Raw genomic sequence first — 20,116 nt, 5'->3', positions numbered from 1 at the left:
TAATAGAGATCACTTACAACACACACTGGAGAGCTGTGAGGTTTTTTATGGTATTGTTTTTAAAAATAAACCCATGATAAATATTATATATAATACAATAATAGAAGGAATAACACAATCTAAACTATTACTACACAATTGTCATTAAGAAATTGTATTTATTTATTTTAAATAAATATTTGTTGTTTAGTTGTAAACACAGTTGTCATAAACCGGTATATTTGATCTTCAAAAGGGCTTGTCCCTAGACATAATTAAGATTACTTTTTTTCATAACTGTGTCTTCACAACAAAACTTGAATTGACGTGACGTGACATACAGCCAAGTATGGTGACCCATACTCAGAATTCATGCTCTGCATTTAACCCATCCAAAGTGCACACACACAGCAGTGAACACACACACACCGTGAACACACACCCGCAGCAGTGGGCAGCCATTTATGCTGCGGCGCCCGGGGAGCAGTTCGGGGTTCGGTGCCTTGCTCAAGGGCACCTCAGTCGTGGTATTATTGCCGGCCTGAGATTCAAACCTACAACCTTAGGGTTAGGAGTCAAACTCTCTAACCATTAGGCCATGACTTCCCCATTGTTTGTTATTTGAACCTCTTTTTAATATATGCACCAATAGTGGGGCATTTTAAGTAAGTTCTGTTTTTATAAATATAAAATATCAAATAAGTTTAAAGACTAGTGCTACAACAGCAAAATATAATTGTGAACTGTACTTGTCCATTGTGCACCAAAACTTTATTAGCAAAACAACACATTTTAACAAATTGACTGTCCTTTAAGGTAAATGGGTAAACCCTATCTATGTATTAGCACAAGGCATGTTTAAAATGTAAAATTTTAAATGGTAAAATGCTTTGTAATATAAAATCTGAAGTCTTTGCAAAGCTGTTCAACAATATGAAGTTTGAAATGAAAACTTATAAATACTGTGTTATACAGGTTATTGTTATATAATTGGAGTTTAGTTAAAAAGTTGATTTATTTCACTAATTCCATTCAAAAAGTGAAACTTGTATATTATATTTATTCATTACAGACAGACTGATATATTTCAAATGTTTATTTCTTTTAATTTTGATGTTTATAACTGACAACTAAGGAAAATCCCAAATTCAGTATCGTAGGCCCCATTTACACTGCATGGTTCAAGTGACCCAATTCCGATTTTTTCCTTTCCGGTGGCACAGATCGGATATGACCGGTGAACGTGTAAGCAGGAAAAAAACGCATGGATTTCGATTTTCTCAGATCGGATTCAGACCTCATTCGTATGTGGTAATAAATCGGATATGAATCGGATACGTGCATTTGCGTGTGCCATGTAAGCAGACAAATCGGATATTCCCCAGTAAATGCGAGTCGTACGTCATTAAAAAAGTGACGTCAACTCAGGTGGACACCACCAACTGAGATCACATGACTTATTATAGGCGCGATGGAGGACGAAGGATACACACAGTGGAGCAATGCGGAGGTTTCATGTCTTTTAAGTCTTTGGGGCGAAGAGACAGTGCAGGCAAAAATTATATTGTATATATATATATATATATATATATATATATATATATATATATATATATATATATATATATTGTATTTCGTGCTGTTTTACTTCCTTTTCCGGGTCAGAACGTCTACGTTTGGTAGTTTCAGCAGTGTATAGTGTAAATGCAAAAATCGGATACGGGTCACTTTTTAAAAGATGATGTAAGCGGGTCATCAAAAAAATCGGATATAGTCAGAAAATCGGATTTGGGCATCAAGACCTGCAGTGTAAATGCAGCCTTAGAAAATTAGAATATTGTGAAAAGGTTCAATATTGAAGACACCTGGTGCCACACTCTAATCAGTTAATTAACTCAAAACACCTGCAAAGCCTTTAAATGGTCTCTCAGTCTAGTTCTGTAGGCTACAGAATCATGGGGAAGGATGCTGAATTGACAGTTGTCCAAAAGACGACAATTGACACCTTGCACAAGGAGGGCAAGACACAAAAGGTCATTGCAAAAGAGGCTGGCTGTTCACAGAGCTCTGTGTCCAAGCACATTAATAGAGGCGAAAGGAAGGAAAAGATGTGGTAGAAAAAAGTGTACAAGCAATAGGGATAACCGGACCCTGGAGAGGATTGTGAAACAAAACCCTTTTAAAAATGTGGGGGAGATTCACAAAGAGTGGACTGCAGCTGGAGTAAGTGCTTCAAGAACCACTACACAAAGACGTATGCAAGACATGGGTTTCAGATGTCGGATTCCTTGTGTCAAGCCACTCTTGAACAACAGACAGTTTCAGAAGCGTCTCGCTTCAAAAAGGACTGGACTGCTGCTGAGTAGTCCAAAGTTATGTGCTCTGATGAAAGTAAATTTTGCATTTCCTTTGGATATCAGGGTCCCAGAGTCTGGAGGAAGAGAGGAGAGGCACACAATCCACGTTGCTTGAGGTCCAGTGTAAAGTTTCCACAATCTGTGATGGTTTGCGGTGCCATGTCATCTGCTGGTGTTGGTCCACTGTGTTTTCTGAGGTCCAAGGTCAACGCAGCCGTATACCAGGAAGTTTTTAGAGCACTTCATGCTTCCTGCTGCTGACCAACTTTATGGAGATGCAGATTTCATTTTCCAACAGGACTTGGCACCTGCACACAGTGCCAAAGCTACCAGTACCTGGTTTAAGGACCATGGTATCCCTGTTCTTAATTGGCCAGCAAACTCGCCTGACCTTAACCCCATAGAAAATTTATGGGGTATTGTGAAGAGGAAGATGCGATATGCCAGACCCAAGAATGCAGAAGAGCTGTAGGCCACTATCAGAGCAACCTGGGCTCTCATAACACCTGAGCAGTGCCACAGACTGATCGACTCCATGCCATGCCGCATTGCTGCAGTAATTCAGGCAAAAGGAGCCCCAACTAAGTATTGAGTGCTGTACATGCTCATACTTTTCATTTTTATACTTTTGAGTTGGCCAAGATTTCTAAAAATCCTTTCTTTGTATTGGTCTTAAGTTATATTCTAATTTTCTGAGATACTTAATTTGGGATTTTCCTTAGTTGTCAGTTATAATCATCAAAATTAAAAGAAATAAACATTTGAAATATATCAGTCTGTGTGTAATGAATGAATATAATATACAAGTTTCACTTTTTGAATGGAATTAATAAAATAAATCAAACTTTTTGATGATATTCTAATTATATGACCAGCACCTGTATATATATATATATATATATGTATTTAATATACAAGTTTCTATATATTATATATATATATATATATATATATATATATATATATATTTATATAAACTGATAAATGTAAATAAAAACTGTTAAATAAATGAACAATGGAGGTGAAAACCTTTGACAGTCTGTTTACTATGTTCCTCTGCCCTGGTGAGAGGTGTCTTCTGTCATTACCTCTAAGTTTATATGTTTGCAGTTATCTTGTTTAGCAGAACACTTCATAAGACAATCTTCAAGATCATACTGTGTGTGTACCAACAATGTACGGTGTGGACATCAACTAAACTGACTGATGTTGCTGCTTTAAGCATTGGTAAAGGTGAGCAATTTTTGGCTCAGTTACCCAAGCTCTTATCTACCTCTGGCCAAATATTCTCCATCTTATACAAGTGTTGTGGCTCACCATGGACTCCAAGAGCATTGTCAGGGGGCTAAACTGAACTGTTCAAAGTGAGGACACAAATGAAATTCAGTCAAGCTGCAGGGATCTGGACAGGAGATAGGATGGACAGGCCATACTAGCATTTATAGATCAGAAACTCCCATAGGCAGGATCTTTTGACCTAATGTGGGATGAGAGTACAGTGGTACTGCTGATGTAAAAAATGACTTTGCTTAAATATTTTGTCTACTAGACAAGTACAATACATTGTTCCTAAAGAAGCAAATATATTTTCAATGTTTCTGTTTGGTATCAATCTGAAATTCTAAGGGTCAAGTAGACATCCATGTTCAAAAATGCTGAAATTTTTTTTTAAACACACTCTTAAAACGGTAGATTCCAGATCCCAGCCTGCCACAGAAACCAGAAACTTACATAACAAGGTAAAATCAAAGAACTATCAAAGGATTCAATCAAAGGATTTTTAATCATTTTATTTTTTTTATAGAATTGGACAAAATCCTAAAATGAATCCTTACTCTGTAGGCCAGTTTTAGAAGTCATTCAACAGTGACACATGATAGTGCGTATCAGAAACAGAGGGGGAGAGTGTGGTAGAATAAAGTGTTAATAACGCCACAGTCATGAGTTTAACAGGAAAAGCACACATAATGATAAAATGTATGCCTTGAATGCACTGAAAGATGAAGTGAAAGGGATTGTTCACCCCAAAATAAAAATCTTACCCTCATGTTGTTCCAAACCTGTATGCCATTCTTTCTTTCTTTTTTCTATTTCTTTTTGTTTGTTTGGAACCATTAAGTTGTTTGGAGAAATAAAGACTGAGGCATTTTTCTAAATATATTTTATGTTCCACTGACAAAAGGTTGTTTAGATGTTGTTTGGATTGAATGAAGGTAAGTAAATAATGACCAAATTTTCTTTTTTGGGGGGTAAACTATAACTTTAAAAAGCATAAACCTTTAATATGGGCCTTAATTACCCAGATATAATGTATAGAGAGAGAGAGAGAGAGAGAGACTATATTTGGACATTCCCACCTGCAAGAAATATATCACCGTGAAACAACTATTTGGTGGGTCATGAATTATGTCCTTGACATGACACTTTGAAATGTCTGTGCATTTACAAGACTGTGCAGCTAATCAAGAACACAATGGCAATTTTATCACGCACACACACACACACACACAATCACTCACACCCACCCACCCACCCACACACACACACACACACACACACACACACACACACACACACACACACACACACACACTTGTTTAAAACATATTTTAGTCATGTACTGGAAAATGTTCTATTTAGAATTCTGTGCTTTAAATTGATTATTTCATGGCAGGAAATGTCTTTGATCTTGGATCACAAAAGTTTCCAGAAAAGCACAGAGTTCCACCACATATCAGTGTTCTAAATTATTTCCAAGGGAACCAGCTGTGGAGTCTTTCAGCAGAGCTGAAAGTGCCAGAGCCTTACAGTGAATAGGCTTTTAATTGAGGAAGACCTTCTAAAGTCTCTGCCGCCCAATGTCAAAGAGGGTTTCCGGAGAACATAGAGGGAGCGTGCAAGCAAGCGTGAGGCAGACAGTGCAGCCAATCAGACATGCTGTAATCATATGATCTAATACAGAGGCTATGGAGACAGTGGGATGACATACTCAAGTTAATGTCTGCTATGGCTGGTGTGGAGGAGGATGGCAGTAATGAATACCCTGTGTACACTGTCATGGATCATTGGCATTAGTTCCCATTCCTGATATCTTTTTAAAATAAATACTACAGAGACACCCTAAAGATACACACAGAGTTACAATACTCATCTTTTAGAACTTTTATTACATTTCTTGAATTGTTGTTCAATAGTTCCACTCTCTGTGTAGTTGGGTCATTTAACAATAAGCTAATATGGTCAGGAACCCTGTGTGAATTACAGTCTTTTATAATAAACCACTGCCCCGCATAATACATCATCTCTCCAGCTCATTATCCCATCTTTTTTTTTTTTTTTTTTTTTTTTTAAAGTTAAACAAGGACTGTAAACGGTTAAATCTATAATTAACTTTTGCGTGACGCATAGGAAATGGCTTTTTTTTAGTAGTTAAAATGCTGGGGATGTGGAGGATATGCCCCTGAGATTCGCTGTAACAATGAGGTTCTTATGGGTCATGGACAGATGTAGGCTATGTAACACGACAGAGTAACGCGCACAATCTAAACGGAAAGTGAAGAAGGCGGTTCTGGGAACGCTGTTGTCGTGAACTGAAGTCCCGCCCACGGCAGCTGGAGGACAGAACTGACTGAGAGCCGCAGCCACAAGGACATGCCACAGCGTCCGCTAGAATCTTCAGCTGTAGACGGAGAACGCGCCTTCAGTCCATTTAAAGGTGAGTCAAAACCGAGACCGTTTCCCTCGAGTTATCGGCGTTTGCGACCAGACATTAACATTGCTGATGTTTATTTTGAATAATTCATCTTCATGACGCAATTGTTGGGATAGTCGTTGAAATATTGAAACTCGCTCGGGGGCAGCGTTTAACTTTTCAAACCCCCTCAAGGAGAAAAAAATGTGGTAGCTACGTGGTAACGTTACAAACAAATTTGTTGAATTTACTAAAATAATTGAGACGAAAGAAAACAGAGGACCTCGGGGAAAGTGTCGATATAGCTCATAGAATAACAATATTTTTTATTGCGCCAGTAAAGTTATTAAATGTAAAAAAAAAAAAAAAAAATGTTTAGATTATATTATTTTACATTATGTACTTTATACCCATAGTGATCAGACAGACAGGCGTCTATTTAAAATACTTACCTTAATGTAGACTACAAGACATTCAAAACAAATGTGCAGTTTAAAATGAAATAAAAATCGCATGAGTGAACGTGCCTTGTTTTGTCCTGCGAGAGGGAATGTTGTTTATTTAGATTTCCGTTATTAGCAGTAGAGGAAATCGTCTTCACGTAACATTACAAAACGGCTGTCGAATGTTTTTACCGAGCCTTCTGGAAGTGAGCTCTTCATCCTGCTGACTGGATGTGAATCAGACGTACAAGGTTTTTTTTCCTTTTTTTTTCCTTCACGACTATATTTGAGAATCACCCCATTTCCTGGCAGGAAGAGCTGCTCCAGGAGATGATACAGATCTCTACTAAGCTGAGGTTAGTAGGATACTAGAGCTATTAGATTAAATAGCAGGTCTGCTGCAACATGCGTAGACCCCCCATCCATTTCTGCACTGCTTATTTCTTGTCTATCAGAACGCTTTGGATTTTTCCATTCAGTCTGCCAACATTTTAGTAGTTACCGTCTTGTAGCGTCTGAACATTGGATATATAGTGCAGTATTTATCTAAAATAAATGTCATGAAATTGTATCTTTTAACAATTATAATTTTTTTTTTTTTAAATGTGTTATGCTGCTGGAGGTGTAAAGGGATATGCATTTTATAAGTTTCAAATCTACGTGAGGAATATATCTTATGACAAAAGCAGCCAGTAATCAGGAGTTCAAGATACTTGAACTGCTGCAGCTGTTCACGAATGTCTAGATATTTTGCGCTGCCTGAAGAAGGCTGCCTGTTGAATGTTGCATATACAGCCAAGTTCTTTTACCTACTCATTTTGTGCATTGAATACAGGCAGATTGCATCTAAATATCCAAGCTTTGAAGTCTTTTTTCTTGAACAAAGAAAAAAATCTTATTTATAAAAGTACAAACTGTATGTGGATACTGGAGTAGGCTATATTTTAATCTGAATAAGACCGATTGTGTTTACTCTGGTGTAAGCACCACTGAACTGTTAACATTTCCAGCAAGTACACCACTTGAAGATGTATGATCAGCTGAGGTCAGGTTTGCCTAATGGATTTCTCAGCAGCGGAAGTCGTCATAGTTGGGTTAACTTGAAGAGCAGTGAATGGGAGAGTACCACAGATATATTTTTTGCATTCCCATTTGCTCAAATAGCAAAAGAAAACTCCCTGATAGTGTTTTTGTGAGTTTCAATAAAAGGGAAAAAATTGAGAGAGATTGATAACGGATGTCAAATTTACTGTCCCTCCTATAGACGCTGCATTAGAAACACCCTCGCATTAGCTTTTTTTTTTTTTTTTTTTAATTAGATGCAAAGGTAATATAAGACAAAGAATATTGTTATAAATGTGCATACATTTAAAAAAAAAAATGAAAAATAGTCAAGGATTTACGATGATGATGACTGTTAAACACATCACAGTCTTGTGAAAAGGGTCCATTCATTTGCTGACAAGTTTGTGATGATTAAGCTACTATAGTACTAATTGTGTACTTGTATACTTTTTTGTATATCTTATAAATGAGTGTATTTAATTGTTTATTATACACCATACTGTATTTTATTTTAGCGTTAATTTATTTTAGTGCATTCACATTTTGACTGTTGTTTTCACAGGCTGTGAAGTGTTATTTCTTTGGTTTGATCTTGCATGTAAAGTATATGGGGGGTGTTTTTGCTTATCTGATGTTTTGATCAGAGAGAGTAATTTAGGCTGTTTGACTGGATTTCAGGTGGAGTGTTGGCAATTTAGTAATTTTGTTGCTAGATTTAGCAACTTTTCAGATTACCCTAGCAACTTTTTCTTCCAATAGCACCTAGCAACAAATTTAGCTATTTTTTTTTTTTATTTATTTGGCAACTTTTGATAAGTGACTCAAACGATAAAAAGACACACATTTTCCATCTAAATTAGACAAAAAAAAAGAAAAAATAAATAAACCAAAGATGTGTAGCAGTACACACATCACATGAATTAAGTTAACTTCTATTTGCAATTGTTCAATAATTAGGTGTGTTCAACTTGAAGCGGTGCTGCACAGACCGATCGGTGTATGACATCAAAGTACTGTGAGAGCTAATAGATAGCAGATGGACATACATGATTTTGAATCGCTCTTGCGGTGCTTTGATGTCAAACACCGATTGAGAGACAGAGACACACAGAGAAAGAGAAGAAAACGGTGGTTTAAATGTTCTAGTACTACTCTACCCTTCCTCATGGAATTCTATTTAACTACTTTGTTGTGTCAATGCTCTCCATCTGTGCAGGACTTTTATAGGTACATACATACACACGCGGCCTGTCAAAAAATAGGCTAACACACACACACACACACACACACACACACACACACACACACACATATATATTTTTTGACTGGCTGACTGCTGCAAAGTGAAGCATATGCAGCAGTAATCTCAATAATTAATAAGAGCAGTGAAATATGCTTTGTGTATTATATGATGCAAAAAGTGCAGCACAATAGAGGTTAGAGGAAGCCTGGCAGACTGCCTACATTAGGAATCATTAGAATGTAAGGGTATATTATGCTGGTCTTCATAAGTGTTGTCCTGAATACTAAGTTGACCTAAATTCTTATCCAGTGTCTTTCAGGATTCATAGGTCATTTGTATTTGCACCTCAAGACATTTGTTTATTTATTTATTGCTATAAAATATCAAGGTATTGATATTGCAGTTCCCACACTAGAGTTTAAATTAAAGAAAGATTTTTGTTTTGCACTATTATATTTTATACTTTACCTGGATATTTGCCAAATAAATAGATGCATGGATTTGAATTTACATTTATTTCATTAGTTTACTTGTAGAGACTGTGAAGGGAAAGAATATATAATGTATGAGCAGCCCCATCCAGTTATACAGCGTTGATCTGGAAAATAGTGATTATTCAGAAATATTTTATTGCTCAATGTAGTAGTTAAATCAAGAATCAACCATTATATTAACCAATATTCCAGGTAGTCATTTAATAATAATAACAATAATAATAAGCAGATGATACATATGGTTGGATCATTGGATGTTTGATTTTCACACAGTGAAATGCATATTTAAATATTCAAATACAAATGTGTTGTTCCTGTGTAAACAAATGTTCCTTATTGAGGTTATAATTCTTTAGCTATTAAAAACCATTATTAGAACATTAAATACATTTGTGTTTATGGATTTGCCAATGGCTTTTAGTCCAGAGAATTTGGGATATACATTTTATCAGATCGTGCATTCCCTGGGAATTGAACCCATGTCCTTTCCATCATGCTATTCCAGTTCAGCTATAAGAACCAACTTATTTTTCTGACAGAACAAGAGGATAGTATTAAACAATAATTAGAAAAAAAATGTTTCAACCTGCTGCATACTATAATGCTGTTTGACTGTCGTACCATAGCTTATTTATTTTAAATGCCCATTAATTTATACAGTATTTAGTCTAGCGCAGTGTTGTCAAATGTACTATTATATACCATGTTTTTCAAATGCTCCCATGCACACAGCAGGCAAGTTGTGTGCTCAGCCTGTAAAGAGCATCAGATTTTTTTAGTTTACACTAACAGTATGTTTTCTGAAATGTTATGCATTGTTGCCAATTGAATTGCACACTGCAAAGTTTTGGGAGGAATAACTGATTTTGAATGCATGAATGAAATCAAAATTGTGATGATTGTGGAATGTTTCTTTTGTCTTTTTTTTTTTTTTACTTGCCCTTTTAAAAGAAATGTTATTAATTGAAAAAAAAAAATGATCAAAAACTACTGAAAGTTTGGTATTGTGACAACTCTAGCATATCAACTGTTTTTTTTTTTTTTGTTTGTTTTTGTTTTTGTCAGCATTTAATATATTTCTTCCAATTCATAATTCTTTATTGTGCCTTTACAGGAGTATGATTCCCGTGACCGAATTCCGGCAGTTCACGGAACAGCAGCCAGCGTTCCGGGTTCTGAAGCCATGGTGGGATGTGTTCACAGACTACCTCTCTGTGGTCATGCTCATGATAGGTGTGTTTGGATGCACTCTGCAGGTAAATATTACAATTCTTCTCCTTAAACCAAACACACGAATGAACACTATGGTCTTTCAAGGTTTTTTTTTTTTTTGCTGCTGAAAAACTAACATCTTAAGAAATACTAAGACATACAGTGTTCCTTGATCCACAGCAACAGAATAATGAATGACTTCACACCATAGATGGATTTCCTCTGTGCATGAACAGCCCACTGTTGGGCAGTGCATACTGCATTTATAGGTGGGAGTTTGTTAACGGAAAAAAGCTAAATTCCACTCACCCCACTTGAAAAGATTACTCCTTCCCCTCAGGTGGCCCCTCTATAAACACAAAATGACTCCTGCAGTAAAGCTACTCAGCCTCCTAAAATAGTGGGTGGAGCTTCAAGCAGCACGCATGCCCTTGACTTTCAATTCCTAGATAATCCTAATTATTTTTAGCCTCAACAAACATTAACAGGAACTCATTGTTAGGGTGGGAATATCCCCCACTGTCCCTGGAGGTGTGCATCAAAGAATGGCACAGTTGCATGGTGTATTGCAATTTGTGAATTGAGATTGGATGTTCATGATGATCCCAGTAAAGGCTGTATTAATTGACCTAATTAATGCTTTGACTAATGTCATGGCATAGTCCTGTGGTTCTGAGGGGTGAATAAATAGCCTCCTCTTTGTTAAATGACCATTTTTGACTGGGGGCACTTTGAGTGGCCATGTAGTGCACAATGCACATTTTATTAGGCACTTGGGGCTGCTGCACCTCACATACATTTTACTGCAGAGATGCCATGTTCAGAGCTGATGCTTCATTAGCAGGCTTTAGTCAGCAGCCTGCCTGTTGTGTTTGTGCTACACTATAGTGCTGTGTAGAGCTCTCACAATCTTTTCCCTTTCTTTTTAGCTGATTTTTCTTTTTTCTCATTACCTTTCCAGACAGAAACCACATGGTGTAATTACCAGACAAACTAAAACAGTTTTGCAGGAAAAGGGGGGAAGTGCACACATCTTGAATTGAATACAGAATGCTTTTGTTTACTGCTTTTCAATTCTAGTAAAAGTTTTTTTTTTTTTTTTTGCCTGTTGTGTTGAGTAGTCGTTGAGCACCTTTTCCTCCTAGCCCAAAGTTAATTCATCTCCCTCTTGAATTCAAATGGCCAGTGTAATGTAGGGCTGGGCGATATGACTATATATATCGGTTGGACGAAATAAAAAGTCTATTGTTTCATATTATGCTCTATCGTTTATTTCTGGTGGAGCAAAATACATTGTTTACTGCAATACTTTTTCATTGAATGATGGCAGTCTTACATGCATTACACGGGGATGCAGGCAGAAATTTGAAAAACAGCATGCGCGCTCATGTCACGTTGCTGTGCGCGTGGTAACGAAAATTTAATGTTTGCACACGTTTTTAAGCACTGCAGTTTAAAACAACTGATTTTAGGCCATTGAAACACAAACAACAGAGCTATATTAATGCGCTGTCTCAGTTTCTGTGTGAGAGGAGTGCATAAGCCATGCATCAGCTGCTAATAAAGTTTGTGAGCATTTTTGCCGCTTTATTGGCTTTGAACGATTGCATAAACACTTATATGCATCCAAATGCCAGGCTTTGCAAGTAGCCTATCCTCATACACATACTCCAACACAGCCATTTAGGTCTTAAGGGAACGTAAACAGTTGCGAGAGAAAGCTTCGGTCTTAAAGGGGAAGTTTTCAAATATTTATTCAATATGCCATTCATGTTAATCAAACAACAGTGAGAGAAAATGTCTCATTGCTCTTGACTAAATTATTTGTAACTAGAATAAGAAGAAAATAAATAAATAATGCTAATGCTAATAATTATGCCTATATATATATATATATATATATATATATATATATATATATATATATATATATATATATATATATATATATATTTATTTGGATAGATAGATAGAAGACTGATTTACACAATGTATTTCTTTTTTATAGTAGTTTTTGTCCTATTGCTTGTAATTAGTTTCTTATCCTTATTTCATCACTGACTGTTTATTTATCTCCAGTGAGCTTGAGTTTTTTTTTTTTATTATTATTATTATTTTCTTGTATTAGTTTGATATCGACCTTGGTGACAAGGATTATTAAAATTCTATGGTATCAAAGATTTTACTATCATAACAACCTTATTAAAAGAAAAAAAAAATAACTATATTGTAATATATCGTCATCGTGATATAAAATTACTCATATCGTGAAACAAGATTTTGGTCATATCGCCCACCCCTAGTGTAATGATTTCTCATTTCCTGTCTTAGTCACAACAATGATGTCAGAGGACCAAAATAGTTATCTTAAAAGAGATGCTTCTTGTCAGATAGTGTTACACTGTTCCTGGCAATCTATGGATGGTGTGGAATTGTAATTCAGTACATGAAATGGCCTAGTCTGCTCTCTTTTACACTCTTGATGTGTATTTATTTGCTCTCTGCATTTGAGGTTCATGAGCATTTATCTTTAATTTTTTTATATCCAGATAAAGTTACTTACATACTTGGGCATATTAATATAATTAGAATGGATAGTAGATGGGTTAGAATGGTAGAATTGATAGTTAGAATGTACATGGAAAGATGCTGGTTTAACTATCCCCCAACTATCTTAATGCAAATTTCTGTCTCTTCTCTTTCACTCTTCTGTCCTTTTAGGTGATGCAAGACAAAATCATATGCCTTCCTCAAAGGACATTCTCGCCAAACCAGACAGAGCTGATGTGCCCACCTCTTTCTACAAATCATGAATCAATAGTGCCTGTCCATGAGTTGAAAGGACTGAAGACGAACTTGGATATTCAGCAGTATAATTACATAAACCAAATGTGCTACGAAAAGGCACTGCATTGGTATGCTAAGTACTTCCCTTACCTGGTTCTCATACATACCGTCATTTTCATGGTGTGCAGCAATTTCTGGTTCAAGTTTCCTGGCTCCAGCTCTAAAATTGAGCACTTTATATCCATCCTGGGCAAGTGTTTTGACTCTCCGTGGACTACGAGGGCACTGTCAGAAGTATCTGGGGAGAATCGTGAGGAGAAGGACAAGAAGAAGAACAGTGCCAGTAGGTCAACCCTTGATATTCCAATTGGCGAGGGCAACCTGGAAAAGACTGAGTCTTTAAGATCCATTCCTGAAAAGATTGTTGTTGACAAGCCAGCAGCAAGTGTCCTTGACAAGAAGGAAGGAGAGCAGGCCAAGGCCTTGTTTGAGAAGGTCAAAAAATTTCGCCTGCATGTGGAGGAGGGTGATATATTATATATGATGTATGTCCGTCAGACTGTTGTAAAAGTGCTCAAGTTTATCCTTATAATTGCGTACAACAGTGCTCTGGTGTCAAAGGTTAGGTTTAGTGTTACCTGTACTGGGAACATGCAGGACATGACGGGGTACCGGTACTTCTGTTGCAATCATACTATGGCCCACTTGTTCTCTAAGCTCTCCTACTGTTATTTGTGTTTTGTTGGAGTTTACGGACTTACCTGCCTTTATACATCCTACTGGCTGTTCTATATTTCTCTCAAGGAATACTCTTTTGAATATGTCAGGCAAGAGACTGGAATTGATGACATCCCAGATGTGAAGAATGACTTTGCTTTCATGTTGCACATGATCGACCAGTATGATCCCCTATATTCCAAGAGATTTGCAGTGTTTCTCTCAGAGGTGAGTGAAAACAAGCTGAAACAGCTCAACCTCAACCACGAGTGGACAGCTGATAAGCTTCGGCAGAAGTTGCAGACCAACAGCAATAACAGGCTCGAACTTCAACTCTTCATGCTGTCTGGTCTCCCAGATACCATCTTTGAGGTGACAGAGCTGCAGTCTTTGAAGCTTGAGATTATTAATAACGTTACCATACCAGCAGCCATTGCCCAACTAGAGGATCTCCAGGAGCTTTCGCTTTACCAGTGCTCGCTCAAGATCCACAGTGCAGCCACCTCCTTCCTCAAGGAGAACTTGAAGGTGTTGCGAGTGAAGTTCGATGATGGTCGTGAACTTCCACAGTGGATGTATGTGTTGCGAAACTTGGAAGAGCTCCATCTGATTGGCTCTTTAGGTTCTGATGCATCAAAGAATGTAACCCTAGACTCTCTACGAGAGCTCAAAGCGCTGAAGACACTGATGCTCAAGAGCAACTTCACCAAGATCCCTCAATCCATTGTGGATGTGGCCAGCCATCTACAGCGCCTCTGTATTTGCAATGATGGCACCAAACTGGTCATGCTAAACAACCTGAAAAAGATGGTGAATCTTACAGAACTTGAGTTGGTGCACTGTGACCTGGAGCGCATACCACACGCCATTTTCAGCCTGTCTAATCTGCAGACATTGAATCTGAAAGAGAACAATCTACGCACCATTGAAGAGATTGTCAGCTTCCAGCACCTCTGTAAGCTGACCTGTCTGAAGCTTTGGCACAACAGCATCGCTTTTATACCTGAACACATCAAAAAACTCACCAGCTTGGAGCGCCTCTACTTCAGTCATAACAAGATCGAGATCCTACCTTCACATTTGTTCCTGTGCAACAAACTCCGTTACCTTGATCTTTCCAACAATGACATCCGTTTTATCCCACCGGAGATAGGCGTTCTCCAAAGCCTTCAGTACTTCTCTGTTAGTTGCAACAAAATCGAAAATATTCCTGATGAGCTCTTCTTCTGTAAGAAGCTGAAGACTCTGAAGCTTGGCAGAAACATGCTGTCTGTCCTCTCACCAAAGATTTCTTTCCTAGGCGTACTGACTCACTTGGAGTTAAAGGGTAATCACTTTGAGTTCTTACCGGCTGAACTTGGCTATTGTCGCGCCTTAAAGTGCAGTGGACTTGTCGTAGAAGACGTGCTGTTTGAAACGCTGCCTTCAGACATCAGGGAACAAATGCAAGCAGAGTGATGACTGCTTTGCTTTAATGCCAAATATTGTAATCTGACTCCTTAAGAGGCAAGGCTCCAGGTGTTTCGTCCTGTAGTATGTATAGTGATCTATATGGGTGAGTACTTGCAATTTCATGTTTAAAGCTGGACTTGTGCTTAATGGCCTTTTAATGCAAAAAAGAGAAATCTAGGGATGGATACCTTTTAATGCCTTACATTGTATATTATGAAAAAATATGCCATGTAAACATTCTAAGACTCTTTATTTAATTTTCTAAGATGTTAGATTTTTTTATTTTATTTAATTTTTTTACATGTAAATCATAAAAGTAGACAACTGACAGGGATGCATTTTACAGACAGTGGGATGCAATTTCATTGTAAGTTTTCACTGCATTTGACTGACATTTGCTTTCATAATCCATTAAGCTTTTGCAGGTCAAGTACTGTACAACATGTTTTGCACTGGAAATAGCGATATTAGAATTTGCACTAGAAACTTTAACATTCCTTTTATTTGACTTTTTATGTGTATATAGGACTTTGCAAGGATTTAAAGCATGTACAGTATGATAGGAAAATAGTTAATATAAACATATATACTAGTAGTATTTTTTTGTTTGTTTTGTTTTTGTATTTTTCTTCCTGCATATTTACTCTGATAATTCTAAAGCTTTTGGAAAGCAGGATCCTTATGCATGTGTTCTCGTGTAGATTTACATGTTTTTCTTAGCATTTCTGTTTTAATGATAAGTCTGTCTGTTGTTGGTAGTAGATCCTGGGCAGATAAATGCAACCACATTTCAGTATACCTCTTATGCACTAGATGTACCAGCTTCAAATGTCGTAATATGCATTTCTAAAGGGTTTTTTTCTGCTGTGGTTTGCTTAGTTTAAACAGTACTTGACTTCTCTGGTTGAAGACAGAATGCAAATGTAGAAGGCATTTTTCTTACCTTAACTAAGTATATACACATATTTTTTCTTATATACCAACAATGTACTATTAATAGACATTTAGATTTATTCATCATATTAGTCAACAGTATTTGTCATTTAAGCTCGCATTGTACACTGTTTCTATTTTATACAAACTAAAAGAAAACATTTGCCAGAAACAAAGCTCTAAGCATATATACAAAAGCATTTTACGAAATGGATTCTTCTATAATGTCTATAATATGGAAAAAAAAAAAAAGATCTCTCAAGGTGCACTAAGATAAATCAGGTAGGTAGTAGCCCTGTCACAATAACAACTTTTTGTAGTGCAATATATTGTTCCAGAAATAATTGCGATAAACAATATTATTGTTATTTTAATTTTATTTTGTGCGTTTTATTATATTGTATTTATTTAAATGTATTATAATGATAGTGGAAGTAGGCATTTTCAATTTAAAATGAACTTTAACTTCTAATTCTTATTTAGATCATGGAAAATAAGTCAAAATATTAGATACCTTAAAAAATTGAATAAATAGATTTTTTTTTTTTTTTACAAAAAGTGCAAATTAACAAATAGAAAATTTCACAAATAACATGTATAGAGATTTTTCCATCTACAGATTTTTCCCAGACCTTCTTTTCTCTGTAAATTAAGGGTGCATTGTATTGCTGAAAAAAACAAACAAACAAAAAAAATCTTACTTAGCAGTCAGATGTCCGTATGCACAAAGGCACAGTTCCCTAAACAAGGCCATATCTGGAGATTAAACTTTTTTTTGTAGAAGCAGTTTTTAAATTTGAACTAGCACTACACCAGGTTATGTTTGAGAAGCTGCAAAAGACACTGGCGCAAGTGGAATATAAAAACATGGTGACATTAATTTTTAAGTAAATATAATGGGCAATATATTGTCACCAAATATTATTGAGGTCATGTACATACATTGTGCGATAAGTCGATATATTGATTATTGCAACAGGCCTATCCGGTAGACTTAGTTCCCATAGTATTTTCTCTCAGCTAGACAGTGGCGATAGATTATGAGTGTGTGTCTTTTCTTGAGGTCATGTACTTGGCAATTACCTTGTCTCTGATCTGATCTTGCCTTGTGGGAGGTGACTCGTCTGATGTACTGAGATCAGCATGTGGCCTTTTTTTAATAGACTCCTGTTACATCGCCATCATTAACAAGTGTCATTGAATCAGTGTTTCATGTATGAATTCCAAGACACTGGTAATACACATCTTTAGTTGCTTTAAGAAAGGGTTAAAACTGAATACTTGAGCAGTTTAGATCACTAGACCTTTGTGTGTTTTGCATGTAGTCCTCTAGTAAAATATTCACAAATGACTTTGGTGCATTTGAAGTGATTTTTTTTTTTTTTTTTGACAGTAGACCTGACTAGGAAGGTCAGTTCCTGTTCTGGTCTTCTGTCTGGTCTGCATGTTAAAGGTTATAGATGTGAATGCCAAAGGTTTTTTTTTTTTCTTTTTTTTTATCAGTGCATAAAATGAAGGATTTGTTTTCCATTAGATAAAAGTGCTGACATAATATAGCCAAGTCACCTTTATTTATATAGCCTAGTGCTTTATACAATACAGATTGTGTCAAAGCAGCTATATAGTGCCACCATATGCCTTATTTTATGCCTTAGTTTTGTATTATTTTCATTCTACCAAAGTGTTTTTGATTTGTAAAACAGCATAAATAAAATGCATTTTTTGTCCCTTGTGTTGAGTTCAGTTGATGTTCTGAAATTCTCAAGGGAGAGTTGTCACCCAGGTGGCAGTATTGTGCTGTAAATGCAACAGAGTCTATGCAATATTTAGGGATAATTTGCTGATTTCCTAAATGCATTCATACACCAGAAAGTTTAACACATTGCTGCTATTAAAAATGCAACTGCAAACAAGATTTTATTTATTTCTTTTGTGGGATGACAATATGATGGTGAAGATTATTCAGATATGTCTCAGTCATATTTGTTAAAATGTTGAAAATGAAATGGACACAAAAATTAGCACAGTTTACATAATTTAATTGTGTAACAGTATGCCTTAAATGGGAACTATAATTTCCAATTTTACTTTTATAAACTGCCACCGAGGACACAGTGGATTCATTTTATTCATGAAGGGAATGTTTGTGCAAATTATCACAAACTTTGCAAACAAGGGCCAACAAAAGTTGATTCTCAAAGATGGATCAATACCAGCTGATCGTGATCCAACTTCATATACAGGACATGCAAATACCTAACATTTTATTTTGCGAATGTTTGCAAACCTTTCTGAATGTGCTTCTTAGCACGTTGTATCTGTATTCACAGAGAGCAGAGCTATGTTATTTTTATTTTTAACCCGAAAACGCTCACCATCTGTATAATTCATAAACACATCGATTGATTCTTAAAAATAAATAACGACATAAGTTAGCTCTGGTCTCATTGAGTACTGTCAGAGATAATGGTAACTTTAGCCACATTAGCCATTCAGCGTGCTAACAAACACGTTCAGAAAGTAGGGATGGCTGAGGCGAAAGTAACGTTTCGACACAGTGCCACGCAAGTGACCACTAGGTGTCACAGTAGAGATGGGTGTCAGTTTGTTTCGAAGACTCGACACAATTCGGCACATTTGCCTTAACTGTTTCACTAAACATCCCCAAAATATAAAGTGCGGTACTTAAGTGTTCTGGATATGAAGTTGGATCATGAACAGTCGGTTTTGATCATAGACTATAAAAACAGGTATTGATACATCTTCGTGAATTCTATTCGCTGTGCAACTTTTATTACTGGAGAGTATCCGAAGCACAACTGTAAAGGCTCCGCCCTCTTCTGGAAGGAGGGCTTGGAGCAGAAGCTCATTTGCATTTAAAGAGACACACGAAAATGGCGTGTTTCTGCTCACACCCAAAAAGGGACATTTTGGGCATGGTATAGTAAATGATATGTGGGGTATTTTTACCTGAAACTTCACAGACACATTCTGGGGACACCTGAGACTTTACATCTTATAAAAATGGGCATAATAGGTCCCCATTAAAGCCAACAATTTAATCTGTATAGCATGATTCAATGTTTTGTTTAATTTTAAGACGACATAAATTTTAAGTTTAATTGTTTAATATTAAATATGTTCAATATTTGTTTTTCAAGCGCAAAAAAAAAAGCATTGTGTTCAAATTGACTTTATTTTCATATGGTCATTAAGAGAATGTTAGTAAATGCTGATGCTGTAATAGAGCAGTTATAGGCCTAATTCAGAGGTGGCGAACGTCGGTCCTGGAGAGCCGCAGCCCTGCAGAGTTTTGCTTCAACCCTAATCAAACACACCTGAACAAGCTAATCAAGGTTTGAAGGGTTGTTAGAAAGCTACAGGCAGGTGAGTTTTAATTAGGGTTGGAGCTGAACTCTGCAGGGCTACGGCTCTCCAGGACCGGAGTTCACCACCCCCGGCCTAATTTATGTGAAAGAGTATTATTAATTTCCGATAGAGCAATCCTCTGTCTAATGGAGTTATGTGCGTGTTGTCTCCCATCTCATCTCATGTTCCAGCACCAAGTAGGGATCAGAGAGTGTATGCTTGGTCACATGATCAGCTGTGATGGACATGGCTATTGATAGCTGAATCATGGTCTGGTCTACAGTAAAAAGCAGAGAGGGAAAATGCTATAGCTTCAGCCACTTTCAAAAGCATTACCTCTGCCTTGCATATGGTTATTTAATGTTAATTATGTT

The 20,116-nt window shown here is 36.6% G+C and overlaps 1 protein-coding gene across 1 annotated transcript; it reads left to right on the top strand.

The window, feature by feature from the left end:
• The first annotated feature begins 5,845 nt into the window (after window positions 1-5,845).
• Window positions 5,846-16,754, top strand: LOC109091768 (volume-regulated anion channel subunit LRRC8C-like). The gene is made up of 3 exons (XM_019105554.2): window positions 5,846-6,051; window positions 10,387-10,528; window positions 13,206-16,754. Exons 2-3 carry the CDS (start codon window positions 10,391-10,393, stop codon window positions 15,444-15,446), a joined length of 2,379 nt encoding a protein of 792 aa, XP_018961099.2. The 5' UTR covers window positions 5,846-6,051; window positions 10,387-10,390; the 3' UTR covers window positions 15,447-16,754.
• The last annotated feature ends 3,362 nt before the right edge of the window (window positions 16,755-20,116 follow it).

The sequence above is a fragment of the Cyprinus carpio genome, chromosome A6 (assembly GCF_018340385.1).
Source record: "Cyprinus carpio isolate SPL01 chromosome A6, ASM1834038v1, whole genome shotgun sequence".
Lineage (NCBI taxonomy): Eukaryota > Metazoa > Chordata > Actinopteri > Cypriniformes > Cyprinidae > Cyprinus > Cyprinus carpio.
Note: the sequence above shows the minus strand (reverse complement) of the source record. Positions and strands in the feature narration are given on the sequence as shown.

Coding starts and splice junctions, on each gene's coding strand:
- LOC109091768 (XM_019105554.2), top strand. CDS start 10,391: ATGATTCCCGTGACCGAATTCCGGCAGTTCACGGAACAGCAGCCAGCG. Junction 10,529..13,205: donor TGTTTGGATGCACTCTGCAG/GTAAATATTACA, acceptor CTGTCCTTTTAG/GTGATGCAAGACAAAATCAT.